This window comes from Berghia stephanieae, chromosome 5 (assembly GCF_034508935.2).
Source record: "Berghia stephanieae isolate SIO BIC M18660-M18661 chromosome 5, UCSD_Bste_1.3, whole genome shotgun sequence".
Lineage (NCBI taxonomy): Eukaryota > Metazoa > Mollusca > Gastropoda > Nudibranchia > Aeolidiidae > Berghia > Berghia stephanieae.
Genome location: NC_088364.1, coordinates 56,084,677 through 56,112,176, shown reverse-complemented (window position 1 = coordinate 56,112,176; position 27,500 = coordinate 56,084,677). Strand labels below are relative to the sequence as shown.

The 27,500-nt window shown below is 35.1% G+C and overlaps 1 protein-coding gene across 2 annotated transcripts in view; it reads right to left on the bottom strand.

Moving 5' to 3' along the window:
* LOC144973254 (cGMP-dependent protein kinase 1-like) overlaps positions 1–27,500 on the bottom strand; it is a 329,273-nt gene that overhangs the window by 29,948 nt on the left and 271,825 nt on the right. The window contains exons 11-13 of one of the 2 annotated variants that reach the window (XM_078915484.1): positions 23,022–23,090; positions 10,757–10,834; positions 7,656–7,721 (exon numbers count right to left, since the gene is read on the bottom strand). In XM_078915484.1, coding sequence (XP_078771610.1) covers positions 7,656–7,721; positions 10,757–10,834; positions 23,022–23,090 — 213 coding nt within the window. The remainder of the gene's footprint in view (positions 1–7,655; positions 7,722–10,756; positions 10,835–23,021; positions 23,091–27,500) is intronic. The other variant, XM_078915485.1, reaches the window with a different exon arrangement.

The window sequence follows — 27,500 nt, the reverse complement described above, 5'->3', positions numbered from 1 at the left end:
GAGTACCTGGTTAAATAAAACGACGGGCGATGTGGAAATGCAAGTATAAAAAGGTGCATAACTGGCGACTTGCACAGATGATGACTTGTTTCATTACGTTTCTGCTTTAAATTGGGGGGTGGGGTGGAATTGGATTTTTAAAATCGTATTGAGCATGGCTAAACCATGCGTGGGAATGCGCGATTTAGAATAAATTATTCAAATTTATTCATTAATTTATTTATTCATTTATTTATTTATTTGTTTATTTTATAACACACTTGTCCTCCGCCCTATTTTAGACAGAAAGCTGGATAGAGTATCATCATTATGGTTTTAGTGCTATTCAACATCCTATCATAAACAATAATCCTATCATTACAGACAGCTGGATAGAATATCTCCATTCTGGTTTTACTGCTATTCAACATCCTATCATCAACAATAATCCTATCATTATAATGGCCAAAGAGGACAACACGACACCGGGACTGGGAGATGTAAACAACAATATTATTATCAATTATCTCTTTCTTTATTATCGCAAACAGAATGCATTATTTTGGCTTGGAAATACTGGTCTGTTCCCAAATGATACCGTTGGTATGATTGAAAACGACATCAATAATCGGAATTTTTTTGTATGTGATTTCTGAGCGATCCGTTGTCTTGCAAATAGTGAATTAAAAACTGGATTCAGTTGCTCTCCGTCCGGAAATCCTCTCTCTCTCTCTCTCTCTCTCTTTTTTTTCTCTCGCTTTCTTTCAACCTCCAAGTCTAACTCTTTCTATTTTAGAAAACTCTCTCTCTCTTTCATTCTTTCCTCTATCTCTCTCTATCTCGTCTTCATTATCTCTCTCTTCCCCCCCCCCCTCTCTCTCTCTCTCTCTCTCTCTCTCTCTCTCTCTCAAAAGAAATGATCTGGGCCAGGCTCGCAATGCTTTGCGAATGGTAGAACTTAAAAAAAAAACAACGTATTCATTCTTTTTAGACAACGATTAAGGCTGTATTCTATATTGACTCCACCCCCCCCCCCCCCCCTCATCCCCACACACTCTTACTAACCTCTAGGAAACCTATCCCGTTTATATCAATTCTTTTCTCTGCATAACAGTATCGGAGACGGCATTCTCCATTTATGTCTATCGCAAATCATGAATATTCCAGTTTCATGTGTCATTCGCTCCAGTAAAAAGTCACTGATTTATTTCAATCCACACATTTCTAGGCCAACATCTACACTATGTCTACTGTGAACTGACTAAACACCCTATCTTACATATTGTCCAGAAAACTTTAAGTCACTTTAAATGATTTTCAACCTCTCAAACATTCTTTAACAATTAACTGTCGTACTCTGCAAATAAAACGTTAAAAAAAAATTTGACCAGAAAACTCGTTCTGCAAATATCGATCGATTTAAATGACCCTCACCTTGGGAAAAAGAGAGTTTTTTTTTGCCACGATGAGGGTCAGTTAAATCGATCTACGAGTTTTCTGGCCAAATTCTTAAATACGTTCTTTCAGAGTACGACCGTTATCTGGTTGAATGTGTATCAAAATGCCCCGAAAGTCTCGGGTATTAAAAAAAAAAGTTCGGGGGGGGGGGGGGGGGGGGGGGGGGGGGGGGTCTCAGGGGTGCAGGATTTTTAGACATTTTGAGGATAATTATAATCGATCGATGTACTTTAAATTTTCTGTCCAAAATGTAATGATTACTTATTTACATTTAGATATCGACGGCTTACAGCTTCCTTCGTTTTTCATTCTAAAGATAAATCTCACATCTCGCGAATAAAAAGCACGAGTGACCAAATTGTGATCGATCCAACAGCTTCCGCACGATATCCTAAGTCTAAAAACTCCATTTCCCCCTTTGGTTCCTTCATTGACCAGTCACATTGCCCATAACACTGCCGTACTCCGAAAAAAAAACACGTTAAAAATAAAAAAAAGAAGAAAATTGGCCACAAAACTCGCTCTTCAAATTAAATCGATCGATTAAAATTACATTCGTCTTGCCCAAAAACTAAAGTCCAAGCCAGGTTTGATAATCTTTTCACAAGAAGAGTGTCATTTTAATCGATTAATATTTGAAGGGCGAGTTTTCTAGCCATAATTTTTAAAAAGTGTTCTTTTTCAGAGTAGGTAGGGCATAACATGTTTAGAGTTGACCTGGTTGATTTCAAGCTAAGTCAATGACTTGAATGCAAATTCATCACCAATGAGATGTAGTCACCATCTTTACGTAGAAATTTCGGGGCGGGTGTAAAGGATGGAGGGATGGGGTGGGGGGAGGTGGGGGGGGGGGGGGGGTAGAGGGGCAACTCAGCGATTAGAGCGCTGGACTCACAATAGACACTTCCGTAACCACGCCTCTCGGACAGTCGTCATAGTGTATAGATAGAATGCGCTTGGCCAAGGAGTTCACAACATTGCCATCCGGAAGTATAACGGACCAACACACAAACTCTGTTTAACCATGAACTTTTATAGTCTGGTTAACACAGTTTAGTGAGAACAACTCACAAACGCGGATGGCAAAAACAATAACAAAGGCCTGAGTGACGTCATCTGCATACTATCTATACAATGACAATGATAGGTAAACATAGCGAACTACACGTTTTACTATCGATGGTATGTGTCAAAGTAAAATACATACTGTTCTACCGCTTGATTAATAAAACCAACACAGAAATCTATGTGGAAAATTAAACGTTTATAATATAATCGAGAAAATAGTATGATAACTAGTCACCCATTTGGCGATATGGAAACAATATCAATGATCAGAGAGAGGTCAAATTCATTCACTTTATTGTTTATAAACTACCCACTTAATCTGTCCGAAGGTGTGTCACAAATTCCATGTTTTGATTGGTAAAATAATTAAACGGATTTAATAATTTATTCGTGTTCAGTCAATTTATCTCCCCCCCCCCCCCTCCACTCTAGTATTATCAGCAGTACTTGAGAAGTAGGGCAGGCTATAATCTGTTGAGCTTCTCGACATTAGGCAGCTTCCTATAACCAAGGGTAGCAAGCTTCTTAAACTCTAAAAGTCTCCATACACGTTGTGTTTTCTACCAGTGACGATCTGGGGACAGGCACGACTGAAGCAAATCGTGAAATCGCAATGTGTATGGCCAAATACCTGGGCCACAAACGGAGGGACGGTCGGTCGCTCGCAAATCCCGCCTTGCATGCCAGTGTCACTCTGGGCTTCGACAGACAAAAACCGCGATAAACTCCGACTCCTCGGCTTTAAAGAATCTGAACACAATCTTCTCTTTCTAAAAAAAAGATAAGTTACATATTCTGTATTTTGTTTTCAAAGCTTTTCATCTTCATCCCCCAATCCCATGTCCACATAATATAAAATCTCTTCATTGAAAAGAAATTAGGTGCACATATTCTTCGTTTCGAAAATGTCAAATTCAAATTCATTTTGAGGTCAGAGAAATTAAACTCCCCCCCCAAAAAAAAAGCAACCAAAAAAAAAAACAAAACAAAAAAAAACAACAAAAAAAACAAAAACAACAAACAAAGAAACAAACAAAAAAAAAAAAAAAACAACAAACAAAGAAATAAACAAAAAAAAAACAAACAAAAAACCCAACAAAAACAAAACAAAACAACAAAACAAAACCAAAAAAAAATCACCCACAAAAATAAACCAAATCGGACGTAACCCCCGCCTCTCTCCAAATTGTTAAGACTTGTAATCCCCATTAATAAAATGTTCATATTCCGGAAACTTCTATAAGGAAGTATTATACACCGTGTGAAGGATTACTGTTTATATTTACATCTATGGATTCCTGGTGTCAGATTATTCTATTCAAATTTGAAATGAAAGTAGTACTAGATGTCTATTGTAAACTTTACAAAAGGAGTTCCTTTGTTACTAACATTTAAAAAAAAAACATGAGTCGCCTATTTTCGAACGTATTCTTTTAAAAAAAAAGTCTACTTTTTAAGTGACGGAATCATGATAAAAAATCGGAAATAATAAATTTCTTTTAAATTTAGCCTCAAGCGATAGTGAAAAAAAAAATCAATTTGGAATGACGGCAAAATGAATAACATAATTTAGTGTTACTCTTTCTGATCTTATTTTTTTTTACAATCTACTACTATCGATTAGAAATGTGCACCAACAAGCAGCTATATATATATATAATATATATTATATATAATATATATATATATATATATATATATATATATATATATATATATATATTATATTTATGTGTGGGTGTGTGTGTGTGTGTGTGTGTGTGTGAAAATATGGCTATATCTGGATAAAATGTACATTGGCAAAAATTGAAAAAAACGAAGAACGCCCAAGCATTTGCTCATCTATTGCTCTCATTTCACTGTATTTTGCTCCTCGTGGTATCAAAGGTAAGATTCGCTAATACTGTAAAGAAAATTCACTCGCATTTGAATTAAAAGGCGGTAGGTTAAAATCCACTTTGCAAACGGATCTGGGGTTTTAAAAAACTAGGTAACCGAATTAAAGCCTGCCTATAAAATAAAAAATGATTTGTGTTGAAAGAAACCCAAAACAAATGTTGTCGTTGACATAAGGCTGGGAGAAAAATCGAAATTCAAGTAGGACTGTTAATGGAGTTGACTGTATTCTCTTGTAACTTAAGTAATTTAGTTGTGTTTTAAGATGATCACATTCTCTTTTAACTCTTGCCGTACAGACCATATTTCGGATTTTCCCCGAAACGTCATGGCCATCTTACACAAAAATACTAATTCAAAATAAATAAGTATTTGTTATATAATTTTGTTCAGCAAAACAAATCGTGCAACATAGAAGTTCTCATAACTACACGTATAATAAAACAAAAATTTTGTGATGTACAAAAGAAATCTGAATGAGAAAAATGTAGGTCTTGTACGGCTATGTGTTCTTGTAGTATGACACTGGCTTTCGATTTCTTGTTCGAGCCTGTCGAGCATAGTTTGATTTGATAAAGGCTATTTCATCACATCTTATACTCATGTTAAATATAATGATCATTAACTAGTTTCATGATCGTAAATTTTATTTCAAATACGTAATTGGATTCAGTCGTCTGTATGTCTTCGCTTGCGACCTTGTAACGGTCTTGAGCCGTGGGATCTTGGTTATATAAAAGTCACTTTAACATCGAAACGATTTTGACTTTTCTATGTCTGTCAGAATGGTAATGAAGAATGACAAATCATGCTTTTTCACATGGCCTTTTACCGCACACTCAACCCTGGGGCCTCGTAGTTTAGAACACAATAAGTGCCAATCTTAATTTAAGAGTCTTTAAAAAATATTATTAAAGGGCTTTTATGATAAGAATTTATTTTGATAGGCCCTTCATTTTTCTTTACGTTGAGTTCTAAACAGTATTTATAATAGTATCCATATCATATATAATGATAGTGATATACATGAATAATATCAGAACTAATTATGATCAACTTCTTGTTGAGAGCGAATGCTCGAAACAGTGTAGTAGAAGTTGGTCATAATTATACTTGAATTTTTTTTTATAGATAGCTCAAAATATCAAAAAAGATAAGCACTATTATTTCATGGTTTTTGTTATATAATATTATATATATATATATATATATATATATATATATATATATATATATATATATGTTTTGATTGTATTTGTATTGTGTGTGTGTGTATTTGTGCGTATGAGTTGATTGTAAAGACTGCAGAGCACTTTTAAGTGGATGCTTAGGTGTTATATAAATTTTATATTATTATTATTATTATTATTTTATTATTATTATATTATTATTATTATTATTATTATTATTATTATTATTATTATTATATTATATTATTATTATTATTATTATTATTATTATTATTATTATTATTATTATTATTATTATTATTATTATTATTATATGTTATTATTATTATCATTATTATTATAATAAAATCTGATCAACTAATCTTTGTCAGAACACGGACTTAAATCTTGTATCTACATTAAGTGATAAAAAAGCAAAGCTATTAGGCGCTGATATGATGTGACCTAAAAGTGTTTTATAAGTACAAGCACTGCTAAATTCATAAAAGATGATAACGGGCCCAAAGCTTCAAATTGGTTTCTTTACGGAATGATTCACTTTATACTGAAAAGCGAATCTAATGATTAAAAAGTATATGAAACTTGGAAGAACTTTTAAACATCATGGGGAAGAAAAAAGAAAAAAATAACAACAGCAAAAGACAAAACAAACCCAAATAAACTAAAAAAGAACCGCAACAGATAACACGACGAAACAAAAAAAAAAAAAAAACCCCAACAAAACAAGCAAAATACAAAAAAATAAAAGCCCAATTAAAAAACGAACAAATAAGAACAATTTAAAAAAAACTCCAAACAAACAAATATAACCCCACTTAAAAATACCCCCCTCTCACAAAAAAAATAAAAATAAAACAAAACAAAACACAACAAGACAAAACAAAACAAAATAACAAAACACTCCCCCACCCCCGGTCTGATAAACCAAAGTGTTGTGTGCTCATTGTTGTAATGGTAATACTCTCAAACCAATGCAAAATATTGACCACGACAAAAAGTTAAATCAAGCCCATAAATTTGCGTTTGGCTGTCAGATCTATGTGCACCTCGCCCCCTCGTCCCCCAACACCCCCCCCCCCCCTCCCCAAAAAAAAATTCCCAACAAAAATTAAACAGATCAAAAGCAAAGCCGTGAAAGGAATTTTTTAAAAAATCAACGCTAAAAACTATCTAATAAAACTCAAACAATTTCGTATTTCTAATCATTTTAAATTCAAATTTAAATTCACTTTTGGCATTTGCTTCACCCCGCTTAAACAACAAATGGAGGTGGTGGGTAACAAAAGTTAGATAAAATTAAAGAGCGGTAAAGGATATTAATTAGCACAGAACACAGAAGGTTAGATCTTAAGCTGTTATGCGTAGTTTAGTAATCTGGACGTAAAGACTGTGCAAAGTTTTACCAGGAACCTCTGATTTAAATGTGTACTGGATAGCCCTATTTAGATATCGATTAACACGAAATTGGCCATGGATAACTTAACGTTTCCGAGAATTGACGTCATCCCGGAAAAAAACAACAATAAACTACGTCTTTTGATTTTAAACAAACTGGTCTATCTACGAATATATACGGTAAACAAATATATTTTTTAAGGATGTTAATGACTGAAATAAAAAACACTAAAAAGATAAAAAACAAAAATAAAATTAAATATAGGGTCTACTAAACAAAATATCACACTGGGAATCCAAGTCGCATATATTTTCATCTTTTTAACCAATTTTAAAACGAAATATTGTTGCTTGCAGTGGAAAAAAGGTTTAAAAAAAGGGATTCTAATTATAGATTTTGTTATTTTTCTGATACTGTCACATAAATCATGCAGAATATCCTATATTGAAATTGAAAGTTTAAATTACAAAAAGAGATAGATTATGATAACTTCAGACAGCCCCATAGCATCTTCCATCACCAAATATATATTCTCCAGCAGTAACTTTGTTTTACTTATCTTGTAAAATTTCAGAAAAAACGTGGTAAAACAATGCACACTCTATACTATCTACTACATGTTTCCAAAGAAAAGTTTTGCAAAGTTAAGCTTTTTAAAAAGTTTTTACCATTCCGAGTTGGCAGTTTTGAGAGTTCGTTTCGTCAGAACTTTGGGAGGTCGAATTCTTGACAGTCTGTTATGCGTTAATTACGCATATATTATGTATAGAAACCATTGATTTATGCTGCAAGGTGGTCAACGAACGTCTATATGTGTGAACAATTAAACAGTTAACTAAACTACCGTCCTCTGGAAAAACTCGTATTTAACAATTTGGCATCAAAACTCGTCTTTCAAATCCCGATCGTTTTAAATGACCCTCGTCTTGGCAAAAAAACTCTCAAACCTGGGACCTCGCGAGGTATTCCTTAGTCCCAGCTTTGAGAATGTTTACCAAGATGAGGGTTATTTTAATCGATCGATATTTGAAGAACAAGTTTTCGGACCAAATTTATAATAATGAGTTTTACCAGAGTACACAGTTGACTGGCCAAAACTCATAATTCCATCTTGAAGTCATTTATTTGAGGTGCAGAAGTTGTGGAAATACAATAAATTGAAGAACCTGGAGCTAAAAGCAACTATGTATGTCGGATAAAGTCAAGACTGAGGAAATGAAGTTTGGTTTTCATTCAGCGATAGAGAGTATACATAAAAAGTTGTAGAATTCAGAATACTTATATAATCTTTGGAATAAAAATAATTGGTGAGTGAACTAAGTTACATGCTAAGTTTATCACCTAATTGGCTAGAAATCATAAAATAGAACCGGAGTATTTTATTGCTTATGTCCTTGAACCATTTTATAAATGCTCAGCAGCAAAATATGTGTTGCATGTAAACTTTGTCTCCAAAGTCAAATGTTAAACAATGTATGAAGTAAATTGATTGTATGTGCCCTTTTCATTTTCTGTCTTATTACAGATTTTTATTTGGCCAAGAATAAGAATAAGAATAATTCCTTTGGCAAAGATTTAAGCGAGAATGACATATGAGCTACGTCTGCAATAAAAAAACCCCCAAACAAATGCAAGTCAAATATATTACATTATTTACCAATTTAAAAAACAACAGTATCAAACCGATAAATTTCTTACTCCGTATCTTGGTGACTGATAAAACTAGTCATAGCATTTCATTTTATGTGATAATTTTAAAATGTATTTGCTTAACAGTTTCAAAGTGAAAGTCTTCATTGTTTTTTAAAACTTGATTTTATATTTTGAATTGAACAACAGTGAAACGTGTTTTGTCTGTTCATTGAGGAAGGCTAAGGGCCGAGAGGTCATTTTCGTCTTGTTCTGGTAAAAGAGCCTCTATATATTCTTTACATTTTGCATACAAACGGGCACAATGTTTTGATTTGCTTCAATTACACATTTCTAAATCTACGACTTAAAAGGAACGGCTTTCCATACTTTCAAAAAATTGCTGTTTTCTTTATATGTTTTCTGCCCGTTTAATACATGAACTTACAAATATGAATAAAATAATGATTTAATTTAAAGAAAATGTTTAGGAGAGTTTAAATTTTGTGTAAAGTCAGGTATCATTCATTTTATTCATTACATAAACAATACAATTTCACAAAAAGATACACACACAACTTGCTGTCAATTTTTTTTTCCTTATTATAAACTCTATGGCTAACAGCAGAGCCCCTGCTACAGCATCACACACTTGGCTTAAGTAAACTCTAATGATGACTTTTTTAAATCATTGAAAATACGAATACTAAATTAAAGGTAAGTAGGTGACTGACTTTCCTATTGCACCACCGTTTTAACACAGCTTTCATATTTCATTCTTTAAGTATTTTAGTGTTTTCGGTGTTTGTGGTTGTTCAATGGTTTTTTTTGGCCACAAAATCATCCAACAAAATAAATATTTTCTAAAATTAAAAAAAAATGAAAAGAAGATTAGGTGCTGTAGCTCTAAATCTATCTCAGTTACAACAACAATTGAACTAGAAAAGAGTAAAATATAGAAAAGAAATCAATTAATGAGGAAACATTTATTCTACATCAATAACGCCAACTCTTTACAAGTGCCGGACATCTAGATACATTTTTTTTGACGTGTTCATTCTTGGCATCTTGTTGGAAATGGTAGCATCCTATTAAATAGCTAGCAGAAATATGATCTTAAAAGGATGCTTCAGTCGATAAGAGAACTAAATATGACACTTAGATGTAGATGGAAAATGTCCTAGTAAGGCGATCATTAACTTTCATCAGGATAAAAAATAGAAACAGTCTAAGTAACACTGATATTTGTCAAATGCGGACTTCAATGACATCCACCAGAGCTGGTCTTAATAATATAAAATGGCATACACGCAATTTTGAACAGAAGCCAAAACGTGACTGGTCGTTTGAAAATTGAATTTAAACTAAACTTTTAGAATTTTGACTCAAGTAAAAAAAAATAAACATGGGGTAATTTTAATGAAATTCTAAGTCGAAAAGAATCTTGAGGTTTTAAAGAACACAACTTTCTCTGTCAGTCAGTGAGTGAGTGGTGCAATGGCGTCCAGATACAGTAAACAAGAGCCATTAAAAATAATTGTCGATAAGGTAATCTTTGCGTCAATGACATAATATATATATAGATATGATAGATTTTATGCTTAAATTATCGATTTATTGTTGTGTTTTATTTGCATTGTAAAGCGCCTCTGAGTACATTGTGGATCTGGGCGCTATATAAATTCATTCATTATTATTATTCATTCTTATATTATTATTACCATGACCTCCCCATTGGACCATTATTTCAATAGGATTCAATAGTCTGATGTCATGTCCCCCCAGCAACCAGCAGCTTGGTTCTAAACAAAGAAAATCGGTACTTTTTATTCTTCATGCTGGCTAGAACTTTTTCACATGTCATGTGATCAGAATGTATAAAAATCAAACCATGATCAGATTTATGTTTTTCTCCTCTAGATACACTTTTATGCCCGTCAGAGAAGTATGTCATAAGGGCGTCCGCCATTGTTCCGATAGTTTAGAACTAGTTCCTATTATGCGTCAACACGAGGGAATGACGTCATGACTGTTGAAGCCTATTGGCGACAGTCGCAATAATAATTTAACAGAGAGACAATATTTAAAAGCGACATCACACTTCGACATTTATATTGATGAATTCATAAACAGGACTCACCTTTCAGCTCCTCTCGCTTCGTCACCATAGTCCTTATTGCGTAGTTCGTTGAGATCACCGATAAGTTGGTTAAATGAGCTGTAAACACAAAGAATAAATAGAGAATATAGATGAGGTAAGTTATAAAAAGCATGTTGCCAGGTTAAAAACAGAGAGCCAGTCTACATTAAAAGCAGAATTTTTACCTTTTGAGTGAACTGGGGGGTCTCAATAACTGAGTTAGTAGAGCACTCGCTTCACGCGCAAAGGGACCAAGTTCGATCTCAGGTGCATTCGACATTTTATCTGACTCACCCCCCCCCACCCTTTTCCATTCAGCAGTGATTGAGTAGCTGGGTCTATTAAATCAGGCGGAAAGTACTTTGCAATAGATAGTTCGAAGATGACGTCACTCAGGTCTTTATTTTTGTTTTTTACCATCCGCGTTTATGAGTAATGCTCACTGAACTGTATTAACCTGACTATAAACATTCATGGATACACACAGTTTTGTGAGTTGGTGCGTTATACTTCCGGATGGCAATGTTATGAGCTTCTTAGCCAAGAGCATACTATCTATAGACTAGCATCTTATCCAACGGGTAACAAACAATTACTGTTTATTGTCCATTTCATGCTGTAGAAAGGTAGATAAAAAACTATTGCTCCATGGGCTATGGCTGTAAAGGACAACTTCTTTCAGTAAATTAGGTTTGCAGGTATTTTAGACAAAGCAATGAATTATTCAAAAATATCGAAGTATGTGACTCATCGAGGTAATATGGTACTATGTCACATAAAGCTAGATATTTTGAAGTCAAAATGATACGAATTAGCAAATTGAATTTTTAAAACGTTCAAAACACAGTCTTTAAATTGGTTAAGAAGCTCACAACATTGCCATCCGGAAGTATAACGGACCAACACACAAAAATATGTGTAAACATGAACTTTTACAGTCTGGATAATACAGTTACGTGAGAACTACTCATAAACGTGGACGGCAAAGACAATAACAAAGGCCCGAGTGACGTCAACTTAGTTCTATTTATAAATATGAAATTGAGGTTGATTTAATTTCGTTATTGAGGGGAATAAATGCAGTTTCTTCTATTGCTAAAAACTCAGCCTTCCTTTTTCTTCATTCCAATTCTAAATTTACTTTTCGGGCCTGATACATCCGATTATAATACCGTTTAGACACGATGGAACACATTTATCTTAAGTCAAATATCATATGTTAAAGCCTAACACTCATTAATGTATATGGATTACTCCAACATAATACCCTCTTCACATGATTGGTCACATACAAATCTTAGTTACCCCCCCCCCCCCCTCACACCCATTCAATAAATATTGAAACCCAAAACCACAAACAGGCCTCCTGTAGACCGACAATGGCATTGCTGAGTAAAAATATATATTTAAAATAAGAAACGGCAATCAAATCCTTGGACATTTAATATATTATTTAAACCCAGAATGGCTTTGTAAATAGCAGGACATGTCTTGAATCCTGTACCTCCGTTTATAGAAATCAAAAAGAGGAAACAGAACACAACGAACTCAAAATGTCAGCCCTGAGAATGCATAATTTGTGAAAACGAATAGAGGAAAGTACGCACTTATAGAACTACGACCCAGCTAGTTTATTTTATTTTATAGTTAACGCCAGGCGTCTATATTTATAAGATTCTTCTTCTTCTTCTTCTTCTTCTTCTTCTTCTTCTTCTTCTTCTTCTTCTTCTTCTTCTTCTTCTTCTTCTTCTTCTTCTTCTTCTTCTTCCTGAATATCTGCAAACAGCCTGGTGTGTATGTTGGTGTTTAAAATGGCACAGAAGCGATTCTGTCTCTGAACTGTTTGATACATCAAGTGTAGAACATTTAAACGAAGACCTCACCAAAGCCATTCTTGCAGCTGCAAAAGCAGGAATTCCAAGAGGTAGTCGACAAAATTACAAACCCTTCTGGATCAAAGACATTGAAGAAGCAGTAAATGCAAGAAAGGAAACAAGGAAAAACTTAGAGGAAAACAAAACCATTAAAAACAAGATTGAGTACAATAAAGCATCTGCAATTGTCAAAAGAACTATTAACAACGCTAAAAGAAAGAAATGGGCAGACACATGCGCTAATATTGACCTCAATCAAAATGGGAAAAAAGCATGGGCCTTACTTAATAATCTTAACAATGAAACCCCGAAAACCAACCCAAAGCCCATGAAAACTACAGAAGGAACAATCGTAGATGACCAAAAAAGCCATAATCTTCAACAAACACTTTGCTTCAGTAAACAAGGCATCAAAAAGAAGTGAAAAGGACAAAACATTGATTAAAACCCTTAAACATCAAGAAAAGGCCCCAAAATCTATCTCATATCTGTTCAAAGAGGGCTTTACCATGTCAGAACTTCACAGAGCTATGAAAAAACTCAAGTTAAGGAAATCCCCTGGACCAGATACGATACACAATGAAATGCTCTTGCATCTTAGCGTGAGAGGTAAACCGATGCTTCTCAAACTTATAAATCTAACATGGGAGACAGGAATAGTACCAAGGGGATGGATAAATGCTATTATAATTCCAATCTTAAAGAAAGATAAACCACCCGACGATACGAAAAGTTACCGACCAATATCTCTCACCTCATGTGTTGGAAAGATAGCTGAGAGAATGGTAAATAACCGATTATACTGGTGGCTGGAGACACGTGGCCTACTAAATAAATATCAGGCTTTAGGATAGGGCAAAGGACAGAAGATCAATTGTTTAGATTAAGTCAAAAATTAATTGATGGCTTTCAAGATGGAAAACATACAGTCGCGGTTTTTGTTGATCTCCAACAAGCCAATGACAAAGTATGGAGGAAAGGGTTGTTATAAAAAAATGATGGACTACGGAATTGATGGAAATCTCTACTTCTGGATTAAACAATTTCTCAGTAACAGCACGATCCAAACAAAAATTAATAACGGACTGTCAAACAGAGAAGTATTAGAGGAAGGTCTCCCACAAGGATCCTGCCTCAGCTGTACTCTCTTTCTTATTATTATAAATGATCTACCAGAAGTATTACAGACAGAAAAGGCACTATATGCTGACGATTTAGTTATGTGGTATACTACGAAGCACCTACCAATAGCCTCCAATAGAATAAATGAAGATTTAGAAAGCTTAAACACCTTATGTGATAAATGGAAGTTAAAAGTAAATTGCAATAAAACAGTCTACTCTATATTTACTAAGAGCCATACTGTTCCCAGGAAAGAAATAACAGTCTTCATCCAAGGCCATCGACTCGCGAAAGAAGAAAACCCCACATATTTGGGCATACAGTTAGACAGACAACTATCTCTGAACAAACACACTCAGAATATAACAATCAAAGCCACAAAGAGACTCCAGTTACTAAAACGACTAGCCAGTACTAATTCGGGAGCAGACAAAAACTCGCTTCGACAACTCTATTTAGGCTATGTGCGTTCCGTCATGAACTACAATTTAGCCCTCCAAAATGTAGGTAGTAAAAACACACATAAAACCTTGGACAGAGTACAAAACCAAGCCCTTCGCTTCATCTCCGGTGCCCTGAGATCGACACCCACAGCAGCATGTGAAATACATACTAACGTGGAACCACTTGGACTTCGCAGAGAATCATCAGTGATTGAAAGGGTTGAAAGATACAAACGAAAAGAAGAATTCCTTCCAAACAGAATTCTGGCAGAGAAATGGAAACCAAGAACAAGATTAAAACAAAAATCCCTGCTACACATTGCTAACAAGTTGAATGAAAGACACAGACTCCCAGAAAACAGAGAAAAATCTATTTTAATCAGTCAAAAACCTCCATACGCCGAACTAAAACTTCCAAAAATAAAGACTAACCTCATATAAGAAACAACAAGAAATAAAAACAAATCAGATATACAAAAATTAGCAATGAAGACAATACAAGAATACCCAGACAACTGGATACATGTTTACACAGATGGATCTGCCCACAAAGGAATTAAAAATGCTGGGTATGGATTTGTAGTAGAATACCCAGATAAAACCTGTGATAAAATCCACAATTCTTGCGGAAGCTCCTGCTCAAACTACGAGGCAGAGGCAGTTGCAATAGAAGCCTCACTGCGACACCTCTCTTCTGTTTTCCAGCTAAACCCTTCAAAACTTCAAAACACTGTCATCTTCACATACTCCAAATCGGTTCTCCAAGCTCTAGATTTAGATAAACTCTCCTCAACCTTCAATAGTTTAAGATCTCAACTAGATGAATTCCTTACAACACACAGAGTAGACTTATCTCTCCAGTGGATACCGGGACATTCAAATATACCAGAAAATGACAAGGCAGACAGACTGGCCAGACTCGGATCAACACTTTTACAACCATCAATTCCAGTATGCTTAGACACAGCGAAACAAATAATCAAAACAAATAAGAGAGAAGAATGGATGAACAGGTGGGCAATGAGCACCACGGGTAGATGTATGTTTTACCATATGACCACTCCTGTAAAGACTGATTGCCTAAATAAGCTCAGAAGACACCAGCAAAGCATCATCTTTCAATTAAGAACACAACACATACCGCTCAACAACCATTTAATCAAAATAACAAAAGACTCATCCCTTTCCTGCCCCCCTATGTCAACACCCCAATGAAACAGTAACACACCACTTGCTTGAATGTCAACCTCTTGAAGACCTGAGATGCACATTCCTCCCACCAAATCCAAGCATCAGTAACACACTTTATAGTCACCAGGAACAACTACAAAAGACGTCTAACTTCTACGTCATGGCACAAGGACCGAAGGGCTAGAGCTCAGGTGGTCGCTGGTTCGGATAAGTAAGTAAGTAAGTAAGTAAGTAAGTCTCTGAACTGTTTAAATTCTTTAGAGCTAACTACATCCGCAGGCAGGTTGTTCCAATTTCTAGTAAGCCGATGGAAGAAAAAAAAACACGACTGCTCGTGGCATTGCACTATTGAGCGTGGAATTTGGAATCTTATTCCCGTTTTTGTGGCCGGTCCAAAGTCGTGGGGAACTTCAATCAACTTGTATTGAACGGTATAGCCGTCTAACTCACGAGTTCAAGAATCTTATTATTATATACCTCAAACAATCTCACCTAATTGTTATCGTATCATTTAAGAGCTAATAAATTTTAAGACCCTTCAAATGCTCCATGAAACATCAATTGGGGAGATGGTAGGATAAGCTATTGTCAAGATGCTGGTTAAAATACTGCTAAAAGATTTCTTGCATTTTGACAAGAGTCTCGCTCTGTACATTTTAACACAGAGAACTCAAATACCAGAACGTGTATAAGGTGGATTTACAACAAAAGTAAGAATGGTTCATGATTTTTTGCATACAGGATGTAAAGCATTCTTCACTACTAAAACTTAAAACGACATGTAAAGTATGATGGTGCATTCATGCTTTAGCTTTCGAGAGTCGGCAAATTATATTGGGAAAATGGTAATGTTCAGGCATATCAAAGACATTTTCCTCTTTCCAGCTTCCCTAAAGTTAATCCAAAAAAAAAATCAATGGCTAACGGATTTACACCCTTGGGAAAGTCTTGCTTGAGGCTCATTTCCTTGTTGGAAAATCAATTAGAGGTGCTCGTTTATTTTATTTAGGGATCATTGATTAGTTTTAACGAGCTTTTGTGTTTGACTGAATAAAGTAGTTTGGCTAATGGGCAGATAAAAAATACCACCAAAGAAGTGCTTTCTGAGGCTTTGGAATTCATTATGATTAATTGTGGGGACAGAAAAATGGCTTTGACTATGCTATATCAAAATTACTTTTTTTTTTCATTTTCAGAATGAATGGATATTGATTGCAAGACTTTTGAGGTTCTTGGTGCAATTCTAAGACTCTTTAAATATTTATGTCAATACGGTAATTTAATGTTTTTTTTTCTTTAAGGTATCAGTAAGTAACGATCTTGATATAAATAAAAAGTAATAGCTGCTCAACAGGTACAATCCCATTACATTGGATTGCTGTTTTGGTTGATTAGATCTTTGGTCGTTGTTCTATTTTATGTACAACGTTTATGAATAAATTGGCATGTGTCATTTGCGATTGAATAAAGACATTTGGTTAATGGGTAAATTCAATATCAATGAATACGCATTACTGTCTGGGTTTAGAATCCATTTTGATGAATTATTGTGGGGACAGGAAATACTTTTAGAGATCAATCTTCAAATGGTTTTTCTTTATGACTATTGATTGCAAGATGTATGAGACTTTCTGGGCTTCGAGAAGACTTGAATAACTTTATTGATATTTTTCTTTTTGGTTTATGACAGGACGAAACAAATCCGGGATCATAACAACAATGATTATGATCTTTTGAAAAAAAATCCCTTCCTTATTCCATAAAAAAAACAGAAGTGCTTTATGTAATTTTGGTTGGCATTTGACATTTCTATTGGTTATTTCATCTAACGACCATTTTAACAGATTATGGCGTGAGTGATATATTGGCTTCATACTAGAACAGCGAATGGGGATTTAGAACAATGGCTCAGAAATTAGTTGCATAAAATAGAATAAAGAGGGCAAGATAGATTCTTTTGACAAATCGTTCCAGTGGAAGTACCTCTGGGTCCAAGAAAAGTATTTGAATTATGCAGCGGTGTCTAAAGACACTTGATTCAATTTACTTGCATTCGCGAGATCAAAATTTTTTAATCTCTTGTTTACATGAAATGGCTTATCTAGACTCTGTAAATATTTTGTTATTTGTTCGTTTGATGCACAAAGTAACAATTTTGATAAAATATAGCCAAAAAAGTGATGACTTAGTCAATCAAATTGCTTAAAAGTTTGTCTAGAGTTCATTTGTCAAGTACCTTTAAAAGATTATATAAAAATTAATCATTTTACATAACATGTTACACATACAACTTTCATCACAGTGTCTTTCACTCTTTGCTTTAAAATCTAATTTATCGTTAACAGCCCGTTTCTCTTATTTTTTGGTGCCGGCAATTTGTTTCGTTGTCAACGATCAATCCTATTAGCCATGAATTAGCCATACTGGGAATTGAAATGGCGTGGTTTTGTATATATATATGTGTTCTAAACCATTATAAATTTATTTCCCCTCTCCTAATTCCTGATCAGTACTCCAGATCTCCAAATATGACACAGATTTCTCGCCTAAAGACACCTCCAGTTGCAATCTCCATCCCCCAAAACCTTTTAAATTGTAAAATTAAAAAATATCAAATGCTTCGAGATCGACGCTTATAAATTTCCGATGAATTATATGCGCCCAGAACCGTTGCATTTTAACATTGTCATTTTATTATAGAATATACAATTTTTTCTTGGGCTATGTTCCTTTTTGTAGGAGGAGAGGTTTTCCACTTAGATACCACTCCGGACTGTCGTTAGACCGCGTTAATTATACAATGTATGACTAATAGAAGACAATTCTATATGACTTTATTCATAAATGAAAATAATACACTCTTTAACAATTACTATCAAAATAGAGTGTTCGCTGAATTCTATCATACCGAATTTCAGCACGCTCAACGATACGACACCCGGAAGCTGGGTGACCGAATGTATTGGTTACCTCCCATGCACATCGGATATCGGCACCCTCGGTTCTAGCACGCTTTTTGGCTTCTCCAGAGAGCGTGCTAAAATCCAGCATTACCGTAATAAGTCTTTTATTTGTCATAAATTGACATGACGCAGATGACAAAAACCTAGTTTTATTTCTGGGTGAAAAAAAACCCTCTCTAGCAAACTAATCCTTGTCGGTCTAATTATGACACAGGGCTTACTTGGACCCATACGTGACCTGCCGTGTCAATATCGTACTATGTCAGAATGAGATAGATGAAAAATATTTATGTTAATAGTCAAAATGATAAGAATTGGCAAATAGACATTTACAGTGGAAGAAACAAAACTCACTATCTTTATTGAAAGCATTTATTTTAAGACAAATATTATAAATTAAAGCCTAAAACTAAAATGTAAGCATGAGTTTAAAAAAAAGTCTTCACAGCCATTAGATCCATGGAGCCGCAATTTACCCCCGGTTTCTACTGCGTAAAACGGACAATAGCAATTGTTTGCTGCCCGTTGGATAAGACGCTAGTCTATTATCTCATTGTACTTTCCGCGAGCCCTAACACACCCAGTTACCAATTCACAGCGAGGTGGACCGAGGGGGGGGGGGGTGTCTAATTATATATTTAAAAAATTCGACTTCACCCATGATCGATCTCAATCCCTTTGTGTGTGAATCGAGTGCTTTGAGCCATCAGGTTTACCCTGAAACAATACAGTCTGGAGACGATTGGTTATATAGATAGTATGCGCTTGGCTAACAAGCTCACAACATTGCCATCCGTAAGTATAACTGACCAACACACACACAACTATGTGTAACCTTAAACGTTTATATTCTGGTTAATACAGTTTAGTGAGAGATACTCATAAACGCGGATGGCAAAAAGCAATAACAAAGACCTGAGTGACGTCAACTTCGTTCTATCTATATTTGATAATTATATAAAGATGTATTACTCTTCATCCACTTTTGATTCCTGTTTCGTATCATCATAAATCCAAAATAATTGACCTACTGCTTAATCGCTATCCGTCCATCTGTGTTCTTTCAAGGATCAGTGTGGTCTATGTCACACAACATGACTCATTATAGATAGTATGCAGATGACGTCACTCAGGCCATTGTTATTGTTTTTGCCATCCGCGTTTGTGAGATGTTCTCACTAAACTGTATGAACCAGACTATAAAAGTTCATGGTTACACAGAGTTTGTGTGGTGGTCCGTTATAGATAGTAAGCAGATGACGTCACTCAGGCCTTTGTTATTGTATTTGCCATCCGCGTTTGTGAGTTGTTCTCACTAAACTGTATTAACCAGACTATAAAAGTTCATGGTTACACAGAGTTTGTGTGTTGGTCCGTTATACTTCCGGATGGCAATGTTGTGAGCTTCTTAGCCAAGCGCATTCTATCTATACTTCCGGATTGCAATGTTGTGAACTCCTTGGCCAAGCGCATTCTATCTATATTGTCTGACCCACCGTCGCAAAATAGAATTATGTCGGTTTCGCTGTGTACTTGATTTTGTGGGCTGATAACCAACATTGATATGGGCAAGTTGTTTTAAAAGATACATCAAAAACAAACAGAAAACAAACAGAAACAAACAACAAACAAAACCCCCAAAAACCCTGAAAAAAAAGCAAATAACAAACAAACAACAACGTGAGCTTTTATATAGAGCAATAATTACTAATCGTGCTCAAAGCGATTTCCAAGGGGTCCCTAGTCAACAGCAACATTTAAAATGCCTCTTAGGCGCTATTACAATTTTTTTCCGACAAAGACAACGCTGTTAATGGTCAGGTACTCTATTTTTACACCTGATTAAGGTGGGAGAATGTGAGTTAAGAGCCCCTTAGAGCGGGACTCGAACCCTGGACCTTCTGGACCGAAGGCGAGTGTCTTACCACAAAACCACATGGCCATCCTTTCAATGCCTTGCATTGGACATGGTATTGAAACAATCTTAATAAATCATATTTGTATTTGATTATGACATGATTATTCGCATCTTAATGATAATCAATCTATATAACCACGCCTCTCGGACAATCGTCGTAATGTAAACAATGGCAGTGATTGGTAAATATAGCAAACTAAGCCGGTTTTACCATCGATGGTACGTGTCTAAGTAAAATATCCACTGATCTACCGCTTGATCAGTAGAACCAACACAGAAAACTAAAACGTCTATGATATGATCGAGAAAATCGTGTGATAAATAGTCACCCATCTGCGGTACGCCCCCCCCCCCCCCTCCCCACAATAACAACGATGAGAGAGAGAGAGAGAGAGAGAGAGAGAGAGAGAGAGAGAGAGAGAGAGAGAGAGAGAGAGAGAGAGGTCGATTTCATTCACGTTATTGTTTATATAAATAGTTCGAAGTTGACGTCACTCAGGTCTTTGTTATTGTTTTTTGCCATCCGCGTTTATGAGTAAATCTCACTAAACTGTATCAACCTGACTATAAACGATCATGGTTACACAAAGTTTTGTGTGTTGGTCGTTATACTTCCGGATGGCAATGTCGTGAGCTTCTTAGCCAAGCGCATACTATCTATACAACCAGCCATACTTGTCCGAGCACGTTTGAAGGCGTTTCACAAATTCTATGTTTTGATTGGTAAAAAATCTACTGGTTAATTCTTTGTCGATCGATTTCTTAAATCGGTTCACAGAACCAGCGCTTTTAAAAAGCAGAATTGAATTCTAATGCTATTCCAAATTATGATAACTATAAGATGAACAAAAGAATTTGTCTGAATTTAGTTTTACAACTTGAAATATGAATTTTATATTTGTCACCTTTTAGTAAAAATAACAAGCGAGAATGTTAAAATTTCAATTTCTAAAGGGAGTAAAAATGGGATAAAATGTGAGACTGAACGTGTGGATGTTATAGAGAGCTTGTTCACTAGTATAATTTGATGTATTCTTATATTTACCTAGAACTTATAATATAATAATTTAAATGTCGGAGAAACATATTAAATATCTAATATTTATCTATTTATTCTTATTTCTGATTTGCTATTACTTCTATGTACTGTGAGTAATATGCAGAATATTTCCGACAATAAAGACAATTGAAATTAAATTGATTTGAATTCAACTGTTGGATCCATAAAATATTATACAGTTATTGTCATAGTTTCATAAAGTTCATCAACCCAACATTCCATATTTCTGGTCGTCTTAATTTTAAATTCACTTTTTTGGCATCTGCCTTACTACCAGTTTGATGCGATGTGTCACATATGAAAACATATTTCTATTTCATCTACCACCTACCGACCATTAGGATTTATATAATATCAGAGGGATTATTAAGAAATAACTTTTAAGATCTTTTGATCTTGACAACAACAAGGCAGCTAAGTCTAACTAGGCCTTTGAAAACCAAGGAAAGATGACATTTTTCTAATCCTCACACACTGCAGGCAAGAAACAAGGCGGGACTTGTTAAAGAATTATCTACATCTTTTAAAAAAATGTTGGTACTGTTTTAAATAAAGGGGTATTAAAATTGGCACTTGATTTTCTCCCTTGATTCTGCTTATTTTGACCATATCAAAACAATGTGTACTTATTTGCAGGTCTGATAACCCAAATTCTTGTGGGCCCATTGGTGTAATGGAAATATTCTCACATCGACTTAACATTTAAATATTTTCCATAACTACAGGGTTAAAATAGGCCCATAATAAAGGAAGCAGGTCTGCCCAGACACCGCAAGAGCAGCTGAGATGTCTCGTGGATGACCGAAGAGGATTGAGTAAGTAAATAAGTAAGTAAGTTTAATTGCGTCGCGAATTCCCAGGTTTGAGAGTCTTTGCCAAAATGAAGGCCATGTCAATTGATCGATATTTGAAGGACGTGTTTTCTGGCCAAAGTTTTAAATACTTAACTGTGCAGAGTACGGCATTTCGTAACAATGTTTTTAGTTTTTATTTGAGTTTAGGGGCTTTAACCTACTTGCAATATTCTAAGTCAATTCAGTGCCAGGACACTGGAAAAATGATAAAAATAGCCAGGAGACAGTTATAATCTTAACAATTCTTTATAAAATGGAATTGTTTTACAATGAAGTAAAAATCCTTTTTTGTAACCCCCCCCCTCCCCCAATCACCTTTCTCCTCCCTAGCAAAATCAAGGGGACACAAGACATAGTGAGGGTAAAGTGATTTTCTCTATCCTGCCCATCGAGAAATGTGATGATGGTGGTGATGATGATGCGGCTGCTGCTGCTGTTGATGATGATGATGATGATGATGTTGATGATGATGATGATGATGATGCTGATGATGATGATAATGATTATGCTGCTGCTGATGATGACGATGATCATGATCATGATGATGATGATGATGATGGTGGTGAGCATGATGATAATAATGATTATGATAATGATAATGATTATGATGATGAAAATGATGATGATGACGGCAACAATGACACTAATAAACTCATAACATGGGGCGCCACAAGCCCATAACAGCATAGGGTTATCTTTATTTATTGAGGATAGCAGGGTGATGGGAGAAAACTACGTGTAAATAGCAATAACCCCATTTTGGGATAAAAGTTAAAGAGGGCGAGGAGACAAGGGGAAGATAAACATATTTGGCGTAGGAAATGGGTACTTGGTACTTACTCTCTGTCAACTGTGAGACATTCCACACCAGGGGGAAGCGCTATGACATTGGCAGTTCGTCGGTCTTCACTGTGGTGGAATAGACAAAATGGGTGGTGAAAATAATTAAAATCAGAACATTACCAAAAAAGATTTCCATCAAGAAATTGAGTAAACAAAACAAACAAAAAAAAACAGAAAAAATTATTAAAAAAACAAAAACAAAAACAAAAAAAAAACAAACAAACAAACAAAAAAAAACAAACCGAAACGAAACAACACACAAAACAACCTCCACCCCCACTCAAATAACCCTCCCCCCCAAAACAAAACAAAACAAACAAATAAACGAAGATTTAAAAAAATAACCCTCCCCAACCACCCCTCTACCCTCCCCCCCCAAAAAAAACAAAAAAGCCAAACACCTAAACAAAACAAAAACAAAGCACAACAAATTAAAACAAACGAACAAACCAACGTTCAAGTTTACACATAGTTTGTGTGTTGGTTCGTAAAACTTCCGGATGGCAATGTTGTGAGCTTCTTAGGCAAGCGCATACTATCTATATAATCCACATCAGATATCAACAACCCCCCCCCCACCACCACCAATGAGGTGCTTGTGATGCCTACTTGAAATCTATAAAATTGCCTGGTAGTTTTCAGAAAAAATCCCCAACCTACATTTTAGACTGAAAATGTGCCTTAACCCTCTCTTTACCAACTACAGGATACGTCATATTCGTTACGATACAACCATCATTTTTCTTAAGATCTTATTCAAATTTGTTTTGTACATCATAAAATCTAAAGAAAATGAACAGTGTGTTGTAGAGCACGTTTTGCTGAAGCAATTAGTCTATGTATCGCAAGAACTTACTGCTATTGTTTCAGAGTGATAAAAAATCTATTTTTGTGTTAGTTGGGTGTGAAGTTTTGGGGAACAGTATGTTGTAGAGCACGTTTTGCTGAAGCAATTAGTCTATGTATCGCAAGAACTTACTGCTATTGTTTCAGAGTGATAAAAAATCTATTTTTGTGTTAGTTGGGTGTGAAGTTTTGGGGAAAATCCTGAAAATGGCTGGTAAGGAGAGAGTTACGTGGGACTGTAATCTGGCACCGAAATTTCCTGTTCAATAAATTCTGTCTGTAGTATCTTTAAAATCCATGTTTCACAATGTTTCGACAGAACAACAGCAACAACAGCAACAACAACAACATCAATAATAATAATGTTATGGCCTGGCATGGAGTTGACTGAACTCTCTCGGGTTGAACTCCTCAACCACCCAATCAGGGGGTTCGAACAAACGCTATAAAAAGCGATGCACGATGGGGAGGGGGGGGGGGGGGGGGGTGAAGGGAGAGTTTCTTGAGTTTTCTGGACTGGACACTGTTTTATTATATAGATAGATCGAAGATGATGTCACTCAGGTCTTTGTTATTGTTTTTTGCCATCCACGTTTATGGGTAATTCTCACTGAACTGTATTAACCAGACTATAAACGATCATGGTTACACACAATTTTGTGTGTTGACCAGTTATACTTCCGGATGGCAATGTTGTGAACTTCTTAGCCAAGCGTATACTATCTATATTTTTTAATGTGCTGTGATGTTCTTTATTCTTGGATGGAAGGAGAAAAAGACAAGCAGAATGGATGGATAAGTTGAGTTGTATCGTTCCCATTTGGTTTGTAGATGTAAAATCAGTTTCTGTAATAAATGTCTGTTATCGTTAATCTTGATTCCCTTTCCTTTATTATTATATTTTCTCTCTATCATTGTCAAGCCGTGAAACACTGTTTTCTCCCTGTTTCTTTCTTTACTCTTCGGGGCTAGACTCATTGCATCGACCAGGTCTAGAGAGAAGCCTACAACGGAAACCCTCTCTCTTCTATCTTTTTTTCCATTATACTCTTATCTTTTCCTTATGTTGAGGGTTTCGACTGACTATATATTTGTTATACCGCTCTCTGGGGCAGAGCCGAATCATCACAATAATAATATAAACAACAACGACAACATCAACAACAACAAAAAGAAAAGAACCCAAAACAAACCAAAAAACTAAACAAAACAAAACACACACACACACACACACACACACACACACACACAAACCCCCAATAAACCCCCCCCCCAAATAACAAAAAACAAAAAACAAAAACAAAACAATAACAAATAAACAAACAAATGTATGTCACAATAATTAATGTCACCATCCACTTTGGTGTCAATGTGAATGTGCGACAGACCTCAACAAGTTATGACGTTTCTAGTCATAATGGCAATTTTTTTCTTTAACAAAAACAGCAAACTTTTCAGTTGTGACTTGCTTTATGTGTTGGGATTGAAATGTGTTTCCGTGCCTCACTTGATAAAAAGGTTATGCGTCGGTAGTATAGCAACGCAACCCCCCTCCCTGCCCACATTAAAAAAATATTTATGGAGAAACAATACATGAACAAAAAACAAAACAAAACAACCAAAAAAAAAAAAGAAAAAAAAAAGAGGAACCTAGTTCATTGCATGTAAAAATATTTTGGGTGTTTTTGATATCTGTTTATCTAACTTCTCTGGATTTCCTTACAAAAGTTTGCTTCAAGACTTGAAATCCCATTTCCGGAGATAAATTGCCCAAAGACAACAACTTGGCAACATAATTTAAGACTAGGACAGTTCGAGTCTGTATAACTTTCTATCGTACATCAACAAAAAGCCGTTTCACATTTTGACCAGAAAACTATTACTTCATAGATCGATCGATTAATATGAGCCCAAACTTGTCAAAAGATCTAAATACGGAGATTTAAAAGACTAATGGATTTTAATATTTTGTTTTCACAAAAAGCGTTTAATTTGATTAACGTATATAATATGAAGTGCAAGTTTTTCTGGCAAATATGTAAAAAAAAACCCATTTCGTCAGAGGACATTAGATCTTTTATCTGTATTGATGCCTGATGCTATCATTATGTCTCATTCTGAAGGAAGAAGAAGCAGCAAAGAGAGATTTTTATTTTATTTTAAAAGCTATTAATTATGAAGAGGAGTTAACATATTGTTTTCAAAGTAAACAAGACGTGCTGTTCAAAAATAAGATCCCATCTGAGGTTAGTTTGTGCATGGAATAAAGGTCGATTATTTATAGGATGTTTTTTTAAACCCCCAAATTTAAGTATTAATTCGTGATACAGTCCCAGTATTGAGAAAGATCATAAAAAGTAGAGTTAAAAATTATTTAAAAAAAAAAAAAATAAAATAAAACCAAACAAGATCGCATCATGTTGCTTAAGTTGAGCAAATGAACTTTGACAGAAAGCAAAAAATAAATATGATTAATAACAATAATTGTGTAAACTTTCGTTTATATTCACTGTTATCCTACAATAAAAAAATAACACACACACACACACACACACAAAGAAAAGCTTAAAACAAAACAAAATGAAACAAAAATCGTAAACAAAAGCAAAGGAACCCCCCCCCCCCTTCCTTAAAAAAAAAACAGCAACAAAAAAACAATACAGAGAAAAAAAACAAAACAAAACAAAATAAACATAGAAAACGTAACAAAGATAAAATAAAACCAAACCAAACAAAGACAAACAATTGACGCAGAACAAAACGCGCCAACAAACCAACCAACCAAACAAAAATCCAACCAAAACGCATTCGGAATTATAGCCTTAAGCATCCTATCTAATTGATTGTACAGACTATGAGGTTCTGTCTTGTTTGTTAAACTAATTAACCCAAAAAACGATTTCCAGGCCTGGGTAGCATTGCCCGGTTTAATTTCCCCATGATCTTAGTCTGGTGTGCACACACAGTCACATGGCTTCCATCGAGAACAGACTCTTGTTGTTGGTACCATCAGTCTCCGAGACATTCATAGGAATTCTTGGAAGCCCACGAGTTTTTCAATCCCAAATAATGTTTTTTGAATCTCTATAATTCAAGAATTCGTCTGTTTTCTAAAATTAAAAAGCACTACATTGCTAAAGATAATTATGCTATCCCCCCCCCCCCCCCCCCCCCCCCCCAAAAAAAAAAAAAAAGAAAAACCCAACAAAAAACCAATACATTGTTAAAGATAATTATGATACCCCCCCCCCCCATAAACAGTACATTGCTAAAGATAATTGTGCCCCCCCAATCCCATCCCTAACAGTACATTGTTTAAAATATTTATACAAAAAAATCCCCCCCAAAAAACAGTACAAAAAAAAAGGACAGGGCCTCCCACCTCCCATGAAAACCGACCCTAGCTCATGGAGCGTATTACTTTCGATGCTGCATAAAAGACCATTAATTAACCGGTAGTTAACGGCCGACTCTGGGAAGACATTTATTGTTAAATTAGACCAGAAAACTCGTCGTCCTTCAAATACCGATCGATTTAAATGATCCTCAGCTTGACAAACACTCTCAATACTTTCGATTTCGACGGAGTTGAAAGTTTTTGCCAAGTAGAGGGTCGTTTGAATCGATCGG